The sequence below is a fragment of the Heterodontus francisci genome, chromosome 8 (assembly GCF_036365525.1).
Source record: "Heterodontus francisci isolate sHetFra1 chromosome 8, sHetFra1.hap1, whole genome shotgun sequence".
Classification (NCBI taxonomy): domain Eukaryota; kingdom Metazoa; phylum Chordata; class Chondrichthyes; order Heterodontiformes; family Heterodontidae; genus Heterodontus; species Heterodontus francisci.
Window position 1 is genome coordinate 74871491 of NC_090378.1, and position 13237 is coordinate 74884727.

The 13237-nt window shown below is 43.7% G+C and overlaps 1 protein-coding gene across 7 annotated transcripts in view; it reads left to right on the top strand.

The window, feature by feature from the left end:
* odr4 (odr-4 GPCR localization factor homolog) overlaps positions 1–12984 on the top strand; it is a 127095-nt gene extending 114111 nt beyond the window's left edge. For 5 of the 7 annotated variants that reach the window (XM_068037382.1, XM_068037381.1, XM_068037383.1 and 2 more), the window contains 3 exons: positions 7220–7282; positions 11901–11974; positions 12711–12982. In XM_068037382.1, coding sequence (XP_067893483.1) covers positions 7220–7282; positions 11901–11974; positions 12711–12722 — 149 coding nt within the window. In that variant the 3' untranslated portion in view covers positions 12723–12982. Of the gene's footprint in view, positions 1–7219; positions 7283–11900; positions 11975–12710 lie in introns of all 7 variants that reach the window. The other 2 variants (XM_068037384.1, XM_068037387.1) reach the window with 1 other exon arrangement.
* Positions 12985–13237: the final 253 nt, after the last annotated feature.

Below are 13237 nucleotides of genomic sequence, written 5' to 3' on the forward strand. Positions count from 1 at the left end.
GTGATCAAGATCACTCCTGACAGAGTGACACCTATCTGGAATGCTCCACATCGCTACAACAAGTGTGTAGGCAAACATTGACTACTTGTGCATGCAAAAAAATGCCAGGTTTCTCAAAGTCCAACATAGTGAAGAGAAAGTAAGTCAATAAATTAATCTTCTCATTTAAGGCCTCTTCACAAAAATGTACATTTGTTGCTGTTTTGATTAATAGTAAAATAAATTTTAATACCTTTATCTTTCCAGAATTGTCTCACCCCCCCCCCCCCAATGTAAGACAAAAATTGTAATGTGGACCCCCCCCAGGCGAAAAGGTTGGTCAACCCTGGTCTATATCTCTTGGCAGCCTCATTGTGTCCTGCTCATAGCTTACATTTCCAGCTCGCTTTGCATTCTCAGCACACTTAGATATATTACTCTCGGTCTTTTCGTCTAAGTTATTCATATAGATTGTAAATAGCTGAGGCCCCACTGATCATTGTGGCATTCCACTAATTACAACACGCCAACTTGAAAATGTCCCATTTATTCCTACTCTAGGTTTTGTCAGTTAACCAATCCCCTATCCATGCTAATGTATTACCCCCAACTCTATGCACTCTTATCTTGTGTATTAGCCTTTTATGTGGCGTTCCAGTGTGATATCAAGAAATGGCTGAAAGGACTGGATACTGCAAAGGCTATAGGCCCTGACGACATTCTGCAATAGTACTGAAGACTTGTGCTCCAGAACTAGCCACGCCCCTAGCCAAGCTGTTCCACCACTGACATCTACCTGACAATGTGGAAAACTGCCCAGTTATGTCCTGTATACAAAAAGTACAGGAAGCACACATTTAAAACTGAGATGCAAAGGAATTTCTTCTCTGAGGGTGGTGAATCTCTGGAATTCTCTACCTCAGAGAGTTGTGGAGGCTAGGTCACTAAATGTATTTAAGGAGAAGGTAGATAGATTTTTGAAATCTCAGGGAGTCGAGGGGTATGCAGAGCAGGCCCGAAAGAGGAGTTGAGGCCTGGGACAGATCAACCATGATCTTACTGCATGGCGAGGGAGGCTTGAGGGACTGAATGGCCTACTGCTGCTCCTATTTCATATGTTCTTAAATCCAACCCAGCCAATTACTGCCCTATCAGTCTGCTCTTAATCATCAGCAAAGTGAGGAAAAGGGTTGTCAACAGTACTATCAAGTGGCATTTGTTCATCAATAACCTGCTCACTGACACTCAGTTTGGGTTCCACCAGAGCCACTCAGCTCCTGACATCATTACAGCGTCGTTCCAAACATGGACGAAAGAGCTGAACGCAATAGGTGAGGTGAGAGTGGCTGCCGTTGACATCAAGGCAGCATTTGACCGAATATGGCATCAAGCAGCTCTCGCAAAACCGGAGTCAATGGGAATTGGGGAAAACTCTCCGCTGGTTGGAGTCATACCTAGCGCAAAGGAAGATGGTTGTGGTTGTTGGAGATCAATCATCCCACACCCAGGACATCACTGCAGGAGTTCCTCAGGGTAGTGTCCTTGGCCCAACCATCTTCAGCTGCTTTATCAATGACCTTCCCTCCATCATAATGTCAGAAGTGGGGATGGTCACTGATGGATTGCACAATGTTCACCATTCGCGACTCCTCAGATACTGAAGCAGCCCGTGACCAGATGTAGCAAGGCCTGGACAACATCCAGGCTTGGGCAAGTAACATTTGCACCACACAAGTGCAAGGCAATGACCATCTCCACAAGAGAGAATCTAACCATCTCCTCTTGATGTTCAGTGGCATTAGCATCGCTGAATCCTTCACTATCAACATCCTGGGGTTACCATTGACCAGAAACTGAACTGGACCAGCCACAAAAATGGTGTGGCTACAAGAGCAGATCAGAGGCTGGGAATTCTGTGGCGAGTAACTCACCTCCTGTCTTCCCCTCTACAAGGCACAAGTCGAGAGTGTGATGGAATACTCTCTACTTGCCCGGAAGGGTGCAGCTCCAACAACACTCAAGAAGCTCAACACCATCCAGGACAAAGCAGCCCGCTTGATTGGCACCCCATCCACCATCTTCAATGTTCACTCCCTGCACCACTGATGCACTGTGGCAGAAGTGTGTACCATCTACAAGATGCACTGCAGCAACTCACCAAGGCTCGTTCGACAGCCCCTTCCAAACACACGACCCTCTACCACCTAGAAGTACAAGGGCAACAGATGCATGGGAGCCCCACCAGGCTGCAGGTTCTCCTCCAATCACCATCCTGATTTGGAACTATATCGCCGTTCCTTCACTGTCACTGGATCTAAATCCTGGAACTCCCTTCTGAACAGCACTGTTGGTGTACCTGCATTCCAAGGACTGCAGCAGTTCAAGAAGACAGCTCACCACCACCTTTTCAAGGGCAATTAGGGATGGGCGATAAATTGTTGGCCTAGCCAGCCACACCCACATCCCACGAACAAATAAAAAATGCCTTATCGAATGCCTTTGGAAATCCAAGTACACCACATCTACTGGCTCCCCTTTATCTACAATGCTAGTTACATCCTTAAAAACTCTAATAAATTCGATAAACACTATTTTCCTTTTGTAAAACCATGTTGATTTTGTCTGATCGTACTATGATTTTCTAAGTGCACTGTTAGGACTTCTGTAGCACTAGAATCCAGCATTTTCCTGATGACTGATGTCAGGCTAACTGGCCTGTAGTTCCCTGTTTTTGCTCTCCTCCTTTCTTGAAGACTGCTGTTACATTTGCTAACTTACAATCTGCTGGGACCGTTCTAGAATCTAGGCAATTTTGGAAAACCATAACGAGTACATCCACTATTTCTGCAGCTACCTGTTTTAGAATTCTAGGGTACAGGCCTGGGGATTTGTCAGCTTTTAGTCCCTTAAGTTTTTCTAATACTTTTTCTCTGCTAATATTAGTTACGTTAAGTTTCTCACTCTTATTAGCCTCTTAGTTACCTTCGATTTCTGGTATATAATTTGTGTCTTGCACAGCGACCACAGACACAAAATATTTGTCAAAATCTCAGCCATTTTCCTCATTCCCCACAATAATTTCTCCTGTCTCTGCTTCTGAGGGGCCAATGTTTACTTTAGCTACTCTCTTCATTTTTATATACTTGTCCCTCATGGCAGACTGGTACAAAAGGTGAAGTCACACGGGATCAGAGGTGAACTGGCAAGATGGATACAGAACTGGCTCAGTCATAGAAGACAGTGGGTAGCAGTGGAAGGGTGCTTTTCTGAATGGAGGGATGTGACTAGTGGTGTTCCGCAGATTTCAGTGCTGGGACCTTTGCTGTTTGTAGTATATATAAATGATTTGGAGGAAAATGTAGCGTGTCTGATTAGTAAGTTTGCGGGCGACACAAAGGTCGGTGGAGTTGCGGATAGTGATGAGGGTTGTCAGAGGATACAGCAGGATATAGATCGGTTGGAGACTTGGGCAGAGAAATAGCAGATGGAGTTTAATCCGGACAAATGTGAGGTAATTCATTTTGGAAGGTCTAATGCAGGTGGGAAGTATACAGTAAATGGCAGAACCCTTAGGAGTATTGACAGGCAGAGAGATCTGGGCGTACAGGTCCACAGGTCACTGAAAGTGGCAACGCAGGTGGATAAGGTAGTCAAGAAGGCATACGGCATGCTTGCCTTCATCGGTCGGGGCATAGAGTATAAAAATTGGCAGCTGTACAGAACTTTAGTTAGGCCACACTTAGAATATTGCGTACAATTCTGGTTGCCACACTACCAGAAGGACTTGGAGGCTTTGGAGAGGGTACAGAGGAGGTTTACCAGGATGTTGCCTGGTCTGGAGGGCATTAACTATGAGGAGAGATTGGATAAACTCGGATTGTTTTCACTGGAACGACGGAGGTGGAGGGGCGACATGATAGAGGTTTACAAAGTTATGAGGGCATGGACAGAGTGGATAGTCAGAAGCTTTTTCCCAGGGTGGAAGAGTCAGTTACTAGGGGACAATAGGTTTAAGGTGAGAGGGGCAAAGTTTAGAGGGGATGTGCGAGGCAAGTTCTTTACACAGAGGGTGGTGAGTGCCTGGAACTTGCTGCCGGGGGAGATGGTGGAAGCAGGTACGATAGCGACGTTTAAGAGACATCTTGACAAGTACATGAATAGGATGGGAATAGAGGGATATGGTCCCCGGAAGTGCAGAAGGTTTTAGTTTAGGCAGGCATCAAGATCGGCGCAGGCTTGGAGAGCTGAATGGCCTGTTCCTGTTCTTTGTTCTTGTAAAAGCTCTTACATTCTGTTTTGTGTTATACTCTCATATTCTGTTTTTTTTCCCATTTTGTCAACTTTTTAGTTGCCATTTGCTCATTTCTTAAGCACTCCCAATCCTCAGGCTTACTACTATTCTTTTCAATATTATGAGCCCATTCTTTTAATCAAACACAATCCTTAATTTCCCCACCAAGCCATGGATGAATCTTTCTTGCTGAGTTTTGTTTTTTAATGGAATGTATTTTTGTTGAAGATTTGAAGTTGTTTCTTAAAATGTTTTCCACTGTTTATTCACTGCCATATCTTTTAGTCAATTTACCCTATCAACCTTAGCCAGCTGTCTCCTCATACCCATGTAATTGTCATTGTTTCAGTTCAAAATTCTTTGGGACTGGAGTGTATCTCTTTCAAACTTAATATGGAATTCAATTGTATTATCACTTTTTCCCAGAAGATCTTTTACTCTGAGATTGCTAATTAAACCTCCCTCGTTGCACAATACCAGATCTAAAAAAGCTTTATCCCTAGTTGGTTCCACAAAGTATTGTTCCAGGATACTGTTGCAAAAGCATTCTACAAACTCATCTTCCAAACTACCTTTGCCAGTTGGATTTGTCGTGGCAAAATGAAGGTTACAATCTCCCACAATTATTGCAGTGCCTTTATTACGAGTTCCACTTATTTCTTTCTTAATGCTCTGTCCAACAGTAGACCTACTGCTAAGGGGCCTATAAACTACTCCCACCAGCTTTTTCTGACTCTTTTTATTCCTAATCTCCACCTATACTGATACTGTTTCCTGATCTTCTGAACCAACATTCTTTCTCACTACTGTCCTTATGTCATCCTTTACTATGAGGGCTACTCCTCCTTTTCCATTCTGTCTTTTCAAAATGTTGTGTACCCTGGAATATTTATTTCCCAACCTTGCACTCTGACTTGGCAATACCATTTAGTTTATTTGTGCCACTAGTTCATGTATCTTATTGCAAACACTTCTCTCATTCGGTTAAAGAGCCTTTTTTTTTACTGCTATTTTTTGCATGGACCTTATTCACTGATGCATTATTACTGTTAAATCTCTGTCCCTTCCTGTCCCACTCTGCTTGTCTTTACCCAAATTGCTACATGCTCCATTGCCTCAACTTTTTTTAGATTTCCAAATCTCCCTTCACCTGACCCCTCCTCCCACTTTATTAGTTTAAATCCCTAAACTAAACGGCAATTAGGGGCGGGCAACAAATGCTGACCTTGCCAGCAATGCTCACACCCCATGAACGATTTTTTTTAAAAATCCATTTGTAAACTCTCTGAATGATCTGATTTTATTTAGATTTTCTGCCTGACCTAAAAAAGCAAAAGTTTATTTCTTCTGATTTCCTTCTGTTTCAGTTCACAACGTTTGAAGCTGTAGGCATGTAATACCTAAATATTTGAGTTGTCCTACATAAGTTGATTCAATTAAACAAGCTGCCACATGCCATTCAGAATTAGAGGTGCAACATTGTTGAAATAGCATTCAAGTCTCAGCCCACCACGCATATGAAAAACTGAACAGGACACAATTGTAATGCGTTATTAACAGCTGCTTTATTTTATAATTTTATTTAGACTAGGATAATACAATTAACAGTGATATCAGTGGAAATAGAATTACAACCGAGCTGTATAGCTGGTTTCACAATACAATGTGACTTATAATATAGTATATATAGAATATTATAGTCCTAGTTGTTGCAATTTAACATAGCGTAGTAGGAATCCTTTTCAAGGACGCCAGTATGTTCTTTTCCCCTTTGTAGTTTATGCAACAGATTGCAGCAACTGCATACGGTATTAAGGGTTTGCACATGCATCAGAATGCAACTAACCTTTCCACAGCCAGGAGCAGTTTCGAGTTAATTCATGTTACCCACTTTTCATTTTGCTTTCTGGCTTACTAGTTACCAGTCTTAGAGTTCTTCATTGTAAAAATCATATAGTGTTACTTTCTTTGGCCGCCTTATCTCGAGAGACAATGGGTAAGCGCCTGGAGGTGGTCAGTGGTGTGTGGAGCAGCGCCTGGAGTGGCTATAAAGGCCAATTCTAGAGTGACAGGCTCTTCCACAGGTGCTGCAGAAAAATTTGTTTGTCGGGGCTGTTACACAGTTGGCTCTCCCCTTTCGCTTCTGTCTTTTTACCTGCCAACTGCTAAGTCTCTTCGACTCGCCACACTTTAGCCCCGCCTTCATGGCTGCCCGCCAGCTCTGGCGAACACTGGCAACTGACTCCCACGACTTGTGATCAATGTCACAGGACTTCATGTTGCGTTTGCAGACGTCTTTAAAGTGGAGACATGGACGGCCGGTGGGTCTGACACCAGTGGCGAGCTCGCTGTACAATGTGTCTTTGGGGATCCTGCCATCATCCATGCGGCTCACATGGCCAAGTATTACTAGAGTTTAACATTTTGTTATTCTTCATGAGTTAACGAGCTTGAATCCTTTGTGAATCCTTTGGGCGGCACAGTGGCGCAGTGGTTAGCACCGCAGCCTCACAGCTCCAGGGACCCGGGTTCAATTCCGGGTACTGCCTGTGTGGAGTTTGCAAGTTCTCCCTGTGTCTGCGTGGGTTTTCTCCGGGTGCTCCGGTTTCCTCCCACAAGCAGGTTGATAGGTAAATTGGCCATTATAAATTGTCACTAGTATAGGTAGGTGGTAGGGAAATATAGGGACAGGTGGGGATGTTTGGTAGGAATATGGGATTAGTGTAGGATTAGTATAAATGGGTGGTTGATGTTCGGCACAGACTCGGTAGGCCGAAGGGCCTGTTTCAGTGCTGTATCTCTAATCTAATCTAAATAACATCTTGTGTATTTAATACTCAGCTGACATTCATTAATTATAGAAAAGTGTAGTTACGAGGTTTGAAACATGGTTGTACGGGGAATAAAGTTAGTTTTGGCTAATCAGAATTTTATTTTCTATGTCTAAAGAAGAAGAAATATCAATCAAAGCAGAAGAGCAGGAAATCATAGACACTGGGTTTAAATACAAGGGTAAGTTACATATAACTGGTTAGCATTTCCAGTCTTGCTGAACTTTGGTAACATAGGTTCCTGCTAGAATATTTCTTGTGTTTATGGAGTTTTCTTCCAGTTTTCTGGAGAAAAATGGTGATAACCATCTCACCTGACATTCAAAATAAGTCTATGGAAGGGGGCTTAATCCAAAGGAATTATGTCTTCCATTTGTCTATCTCAAGCTAAATTATTTGTGTACAGTCTCTCTTTCTGAAGTATTGAACATGAGGAGGGATAGGATTGTGCTCATCCTAATGTTTAGTTGAATCTATTCTGTTGCTGGACTTGATAGTGGAAGGATTTGAAGGGCTCTGGCAGCTTTTTATTTCAAGGACCTAACTGCCTGTTTCTCTGTATCTCATATCCCAAAAGGAAGGCTTGCCAGTTGCCTCACTGCTGAGCCCTCATGACCAGAGATGGGAAAAACAATTTACATCATCATATTAACCACCTTTTGACTCTATTTAAGGAGTACGGGCACAGGGATTGTGGTCCGAGATTAACCCGCGCCTGTTAATTGCCATGGAGACAGCTCATAAAAACCATGCTGCCTGCTGATGTCACGATTTTGCATGCAGCCAGTGTTGCCTGCATACATAAAGTGGGTGCCTGATATTGAGAGTCCAAGATACTACTTAAAGGCAGCTGGTACCTCTAAAAGGGGCGATGCATTGTGGCTGCAAATCAAGTGGATATTGTCTACAAGGTGAAAATGACTGAAGCTGGAAAAGAGTGGACAGTAATGTTCTCAGGTGCTGCACTGGAGACCTTAGTGCAGGAGGAGGAACATTCCAGGCATCTGACGGCAGGTAGTGGGAGGAAGTTGCAGACAAGGTGATTGCGAGGGGCATGGCTTCTCGGACATGGTTGCAGTGTTGGAAGAAGTTTAATGATCTGACAAGAATTGTCAAGGTAAGAACAGTCTGACTGCTGAATTCACACCATTCCTCACCATCTGGAATCTGCAACAACGAGTACAACACATTTCAGTTGATAGCCTTCACCCCACACTCACATACTCCACACTATTACAATCTTCACAGCCACAACTCACGTCACACACACACATATGTACTGGCAGCCATTCAGTGATCATAGCCACATTACCCATACCTGTCACAAGACTCTCACTGAGTCACTTCCTTATTCTTGCAGAAGGACGTGGTGTGTAATACTGGGCAACTGCCACTGGAGGCGATTATATACCCTTTCTGCCATTGAGGGGATGGTGCTGGCAATACTAATGGACAAGCCGAGTAGGGCTTCATAGCTAATCCTCCCCCTCATTGCTCCCTCTGCACCCAATCTTCATGACAAGCTGCAGATGTTCTCAGCACATACTCTTCTTCCTCTCTACTCTCCCTACACCACAGCCTAACACTTATTCCTTTTTCTTTTCCGCTCACTAGCCGTGGAAGTCCCTCAGCCAATGGACAAAGATGATGAGTGATAATGAAGATGCACTGTCATTTGATCTCGCTCTCCCAGCCACCAGCTCTGCTCGTCGCACTACCTAGAATTTATAGGCTAGGTTAGAGGAGGGATCTGCATGTGATGAGTCACTGAGCACAAGTGCACAAGAGCCAGGGCAAGAGAACAGGATGCAACAGGTGCTAGCTCACCAGAAGGTGAGGACTTAATATTTGTTCTGCTGAAAAGGACTCTGACGTGGACCTCAATGGACCAGGCTACTGAAGAAAGCTAATAGGCTTACGCCAAGAAATGCTTGGTACACTAAGAAGCCTCCTGTAAAACTCGTGGACGATGTCATGTAGCATGGAGGAGTCTACCTGCCACTTTCTGCAGAGCTTAGAGCCCATCACTTCTTACATGGGACGGTTGGTCATCTTAATCAGTACCACCGTAAGCGTCTTCTTAGCTCCATGGAGGAGGAACCTGCTATCCTCTTACAGGATGACAGCACAGCTACTTCCACACTTGCCACTCCATTAGTGCAGTTGCTATTGCCTGTCAGCTAGCTGGCCCAGACTGTTGGAGTCCAGGCTGAGATATTGCAGTCTGCAGCCAGCCCCTCTAGGCCCAGAGCTGTCCAGGGTCATTCTCCAAAAGCATCTCTGCAATCTCCTCAATTGAAGCTCAGCAGCCATCCACCTCCCAAAGTCCAGCCACTGGGGAAATGTCTCAGGAACCTGAAAGATAGGTAATACATAACGGTGATTTGTTTTTGTGTGAAATGTGAGCTTATTGATTTGATAAATTTTGGTTTTGGATTTGCTTTTGGTTTTGGCTTTTATGTTTGCAGCCAATTGAAGGGGAAAAAGCAGTGTGTTGAGTGAAGGAGGATACTGTGATGGTGATTGTAAGAAGAAAAGTTAGAAATGTTAGACTGCTGGTGAATGGGGAGCTGGCATTATGGTAGCGCAACTGCTCCTCAGTCAGAACTTGGGCAGAAAGGGGCTCTCTTGGTCGCTGCCTCCTCCTCAATTTGTTGGGGTGCAAGTAGTGGTAAGGGCTGGTCTCTTATGATGGCAACATTTTGGAGCATGCAGCAGACAAACATAAATTTGGATATCACTCAGCAGTGTACTGCACAGCTCCTCCTGAATAGTCCCAAGCAGCAGAAGTGTTGCTTAAGGATGCCGATTGTCTTCTCAATGATTTTCCTTCTGGAAGCATGGATTCCATTTTAGGCCTGATCTGTTACCACTGAGTGTGTTCCTAACCTGAGGCATGTCAGGAGGGGATAACCCTCATCGACCAATGGCCAGCCTTTGACTTAGAGACCTTGTTGGAATAAAAGTGTCTCAGAGGACTGACACAGCATGAAAATATCGCTAAAATAAAAGCAAAATGTCTCTGATGAAAGGTCACTGACCTGAAATGTTAACTTTGCTTTTCTCTCCACAGATGCTGCCAGACCTGCGGAGTATTTCCAGCATTTCTTGTTGTTATATATGAAAACATCGCTGCCAGGATATTGGGCACAGACCTTCATGGCATGTTACCTGTGGTCACAAGCTAGTTGCACATTTGTGGAGTGGAACTCTTTCAATCGACAAATATTGCAGGGTTCTGATGGGGAGCATGCAAGGCACAATGCGTGCAGTCATCAGCACCTTGTACCATCAGGAAACCTGCCATTCAGGCAAAACCTTGTGTTCGTTTATTTTGCTTTTCTTTGTCAATTGGCAAGGAGATATGAAGTGTTTCTCTTTGTATATGGAGCCTCAGTGACCTCCCTGATACGTCCCTGTACTGCAAACTGTGAAGTTGAAAATGACAGTGATCTCGACAGCCAGCATTGTTGAGAATATTGAGGATGATGGTATGTTCCTGCCTTATGCCCCTCCTCAACTGCCAGCTCACCTTCAGCCTGAGGTATGATGAGCATGCTGCTAATGATGTGACCATGGACCTCTTGCTTGTCACTGCACCCTCTTTCCCTCATACCAGATATCCCCTTCAGATTTTTGTTTTCAGACACCCAGGAACTGCTGTCTGCCCAGCTACAACAGTCCAAGGAGCAAGAAGAAGAGAAAGAGCAACAACACAGTACTAATGAAGCGGCCCCATCATTTGATCTGATACTTGCAGCCAGCTGCTCAAATACATTATGCTGCATGTACTTTGGAGGCTACTGTAGAGGATGCACATGGTGAAACACTGGGCACGAGAGGGCTATAGCTACACGGGCAATAAAGGATGATTCACTTATCAGCTCACCGGAGGGCAAGGTTGCAGATGAATTCTGCTGCAGAAGACCTGGATGGGACAACATAAAAGAGACTGCTGATGAGCTGCATACCGAAATGTTAGGTGCATTGGCTGGCCTGCCAGATGGCATCCTGTCACTATCAAGGAACCTGGAGGAGTCTGGCTCCAACTTTGCAGAGGGCATCACCCTGAGCTTGCCCTTTCCACAGAACACATTGAGCTTGCCCTCTCCGTAGCCTCTGCTCCATCTCCCTGCTGCCCTGCAGACCCAGAAGCACTGCAGTCCCCATACCTGTTGCAGCCTTTGTGTGGACAAATCACCCACTCCACTGTCATCCTTGTGTGACTGCAGCAACATGCTCTTCCAAGTCCAGGAATTCACTACAACACCTCCAGAAATACTCCACGGGACTTCCAGGCACTTGACAATAACAGAAGATCTTCAGAATTACCTTCCCTGCAAGCCTTTTAAATAATGCTGGTGCACGGCCCCTCTTGCAGCTCAACACTACTTTACACAAATTTGTTGCCTGAATTTTGTCCAAATTAGGAAGTCCAGCATCACGTCAGCTGGTAGGGCTGTGTGATGTCAGGATAGCGTCCCATCGCTTGCTTCTGGCACACGCAGATAATGCCCATGCCAGCGCTCTTCTCGAGCGCATGCCGGAATTGGCTGGTGGCAAGGTGTGCACCTCCAGGAAGGCGCAAGATTCAAGTAGGAGATGAAGTTCACACCCAGTGTGTTGTGTGATCTATGGTTTAATCTAAATCTCTCAATTTAAATTACACCCCTATTATGTTCAAAGATCCATTATTCTGGGAATGGTTGTAATTATAGCTGTTCAGGGTTATGGTGCAAACCAACATGCTCCATCTGCTACATACTCCTCGTAAAATCTGTTTGTACCTTGTGTCTTAGGTGTGGCAGCAGCAGCAAGTGTCGGAGTTATCGCAGTAGCAGTCTCTGTGATTTATTTTGGGAACTTCATTGGTGTAAGTCTAGCTTAACTATTATGATTGAAACTATATAAGAATGCTATTTCGTACCTTTCTGTTTGAGTCATTCATTTGTTTTACCAAGATTTCCTATGCTTAGGTCACCAAAACTATGCTGAAATACCTTCTGAAACTGAACAGTAAAGATGAAGTACTTTGTCTTTGTTCTGGACACATAATTGGCCATCAAACTAAAGAACAGCTGGTTTTAACACGTTAACATAAATTTCCAATTCCTAATTTCCTTATATATTGATATGACAGTATTATATCAGTGGTGTGATACTGAGTTTCAGCATGAACGCATGCCAAGTTCAAGTGAAGACATTATCTATACTGAGCCAAGTTTGTGTTAATTTTGTGGTAAATTAAACTCCTGTAAAAAATATTTAGAAAATAGTTCTTTCCTGCTGTCTGCATGCACCTTTCTTTAAAAAGGGCATTTGTCAGGACAGTTAATTCAGTGTAAGGCGAAAGATTAAGACATGGTTAAAATGGGCATCTGTCAGGCTCTCATCACAAATTTGCACCACTGAGCAGCATTTGGCATAAAGCTTATCAGGTTCCTTTGCACACAGCTAACTGAAATTTTAGGGAGTGGACCTACATGGCTGGAGCAGATGGGCTGTAGTCTGAAACTGGTCATGCAATGTTTTATTAAAACCATTAACATTATGCAGTTTTACAAAAAGTATGGAGAATTTTGAACTCACCTCCTTTTATTCTATTACAGGGATCACCTTGAACAGTGATTAACAGCAATCCAACTCCTTTTTCAAGGAACATATAAGATCCAGTTCCCATGCTTTTTTGACTGAAACTGTATTCTCAGCTCCTTTTGAATAAAAGCATTACACAGAGAGAGAAGCAATAGATTTGGTGCAGTTTGTAGTCTCGTAGTATTACCAAAGAAATGGACAGGATTTTCATCATTATTGACTGTGATAGTTGGTATAAATCTGAATATATAAAAATTGTGACCACTTTGATATTGTTCTTGGACCTGCTACATTGGAGAATTATAATTACAGTATAAATCAAGCATTTGTATCTCTCTTCGCTTGACCACGATCTTCCATCTTTTTTGGATGGGAGAGGCTGTAGTGTATACACAACCAGAGATAATCGGAAACGACCTTAGGGGATATTACGTTTACAGATGTTCGGCTAATCTTTTTCTCCATTAGGTGTTCCGAAAGGGCATTAGATTTGTCCCTTAAGCAATCCAAGTTCAGCCAGTGTACTTTGGCTCCAAGTTGC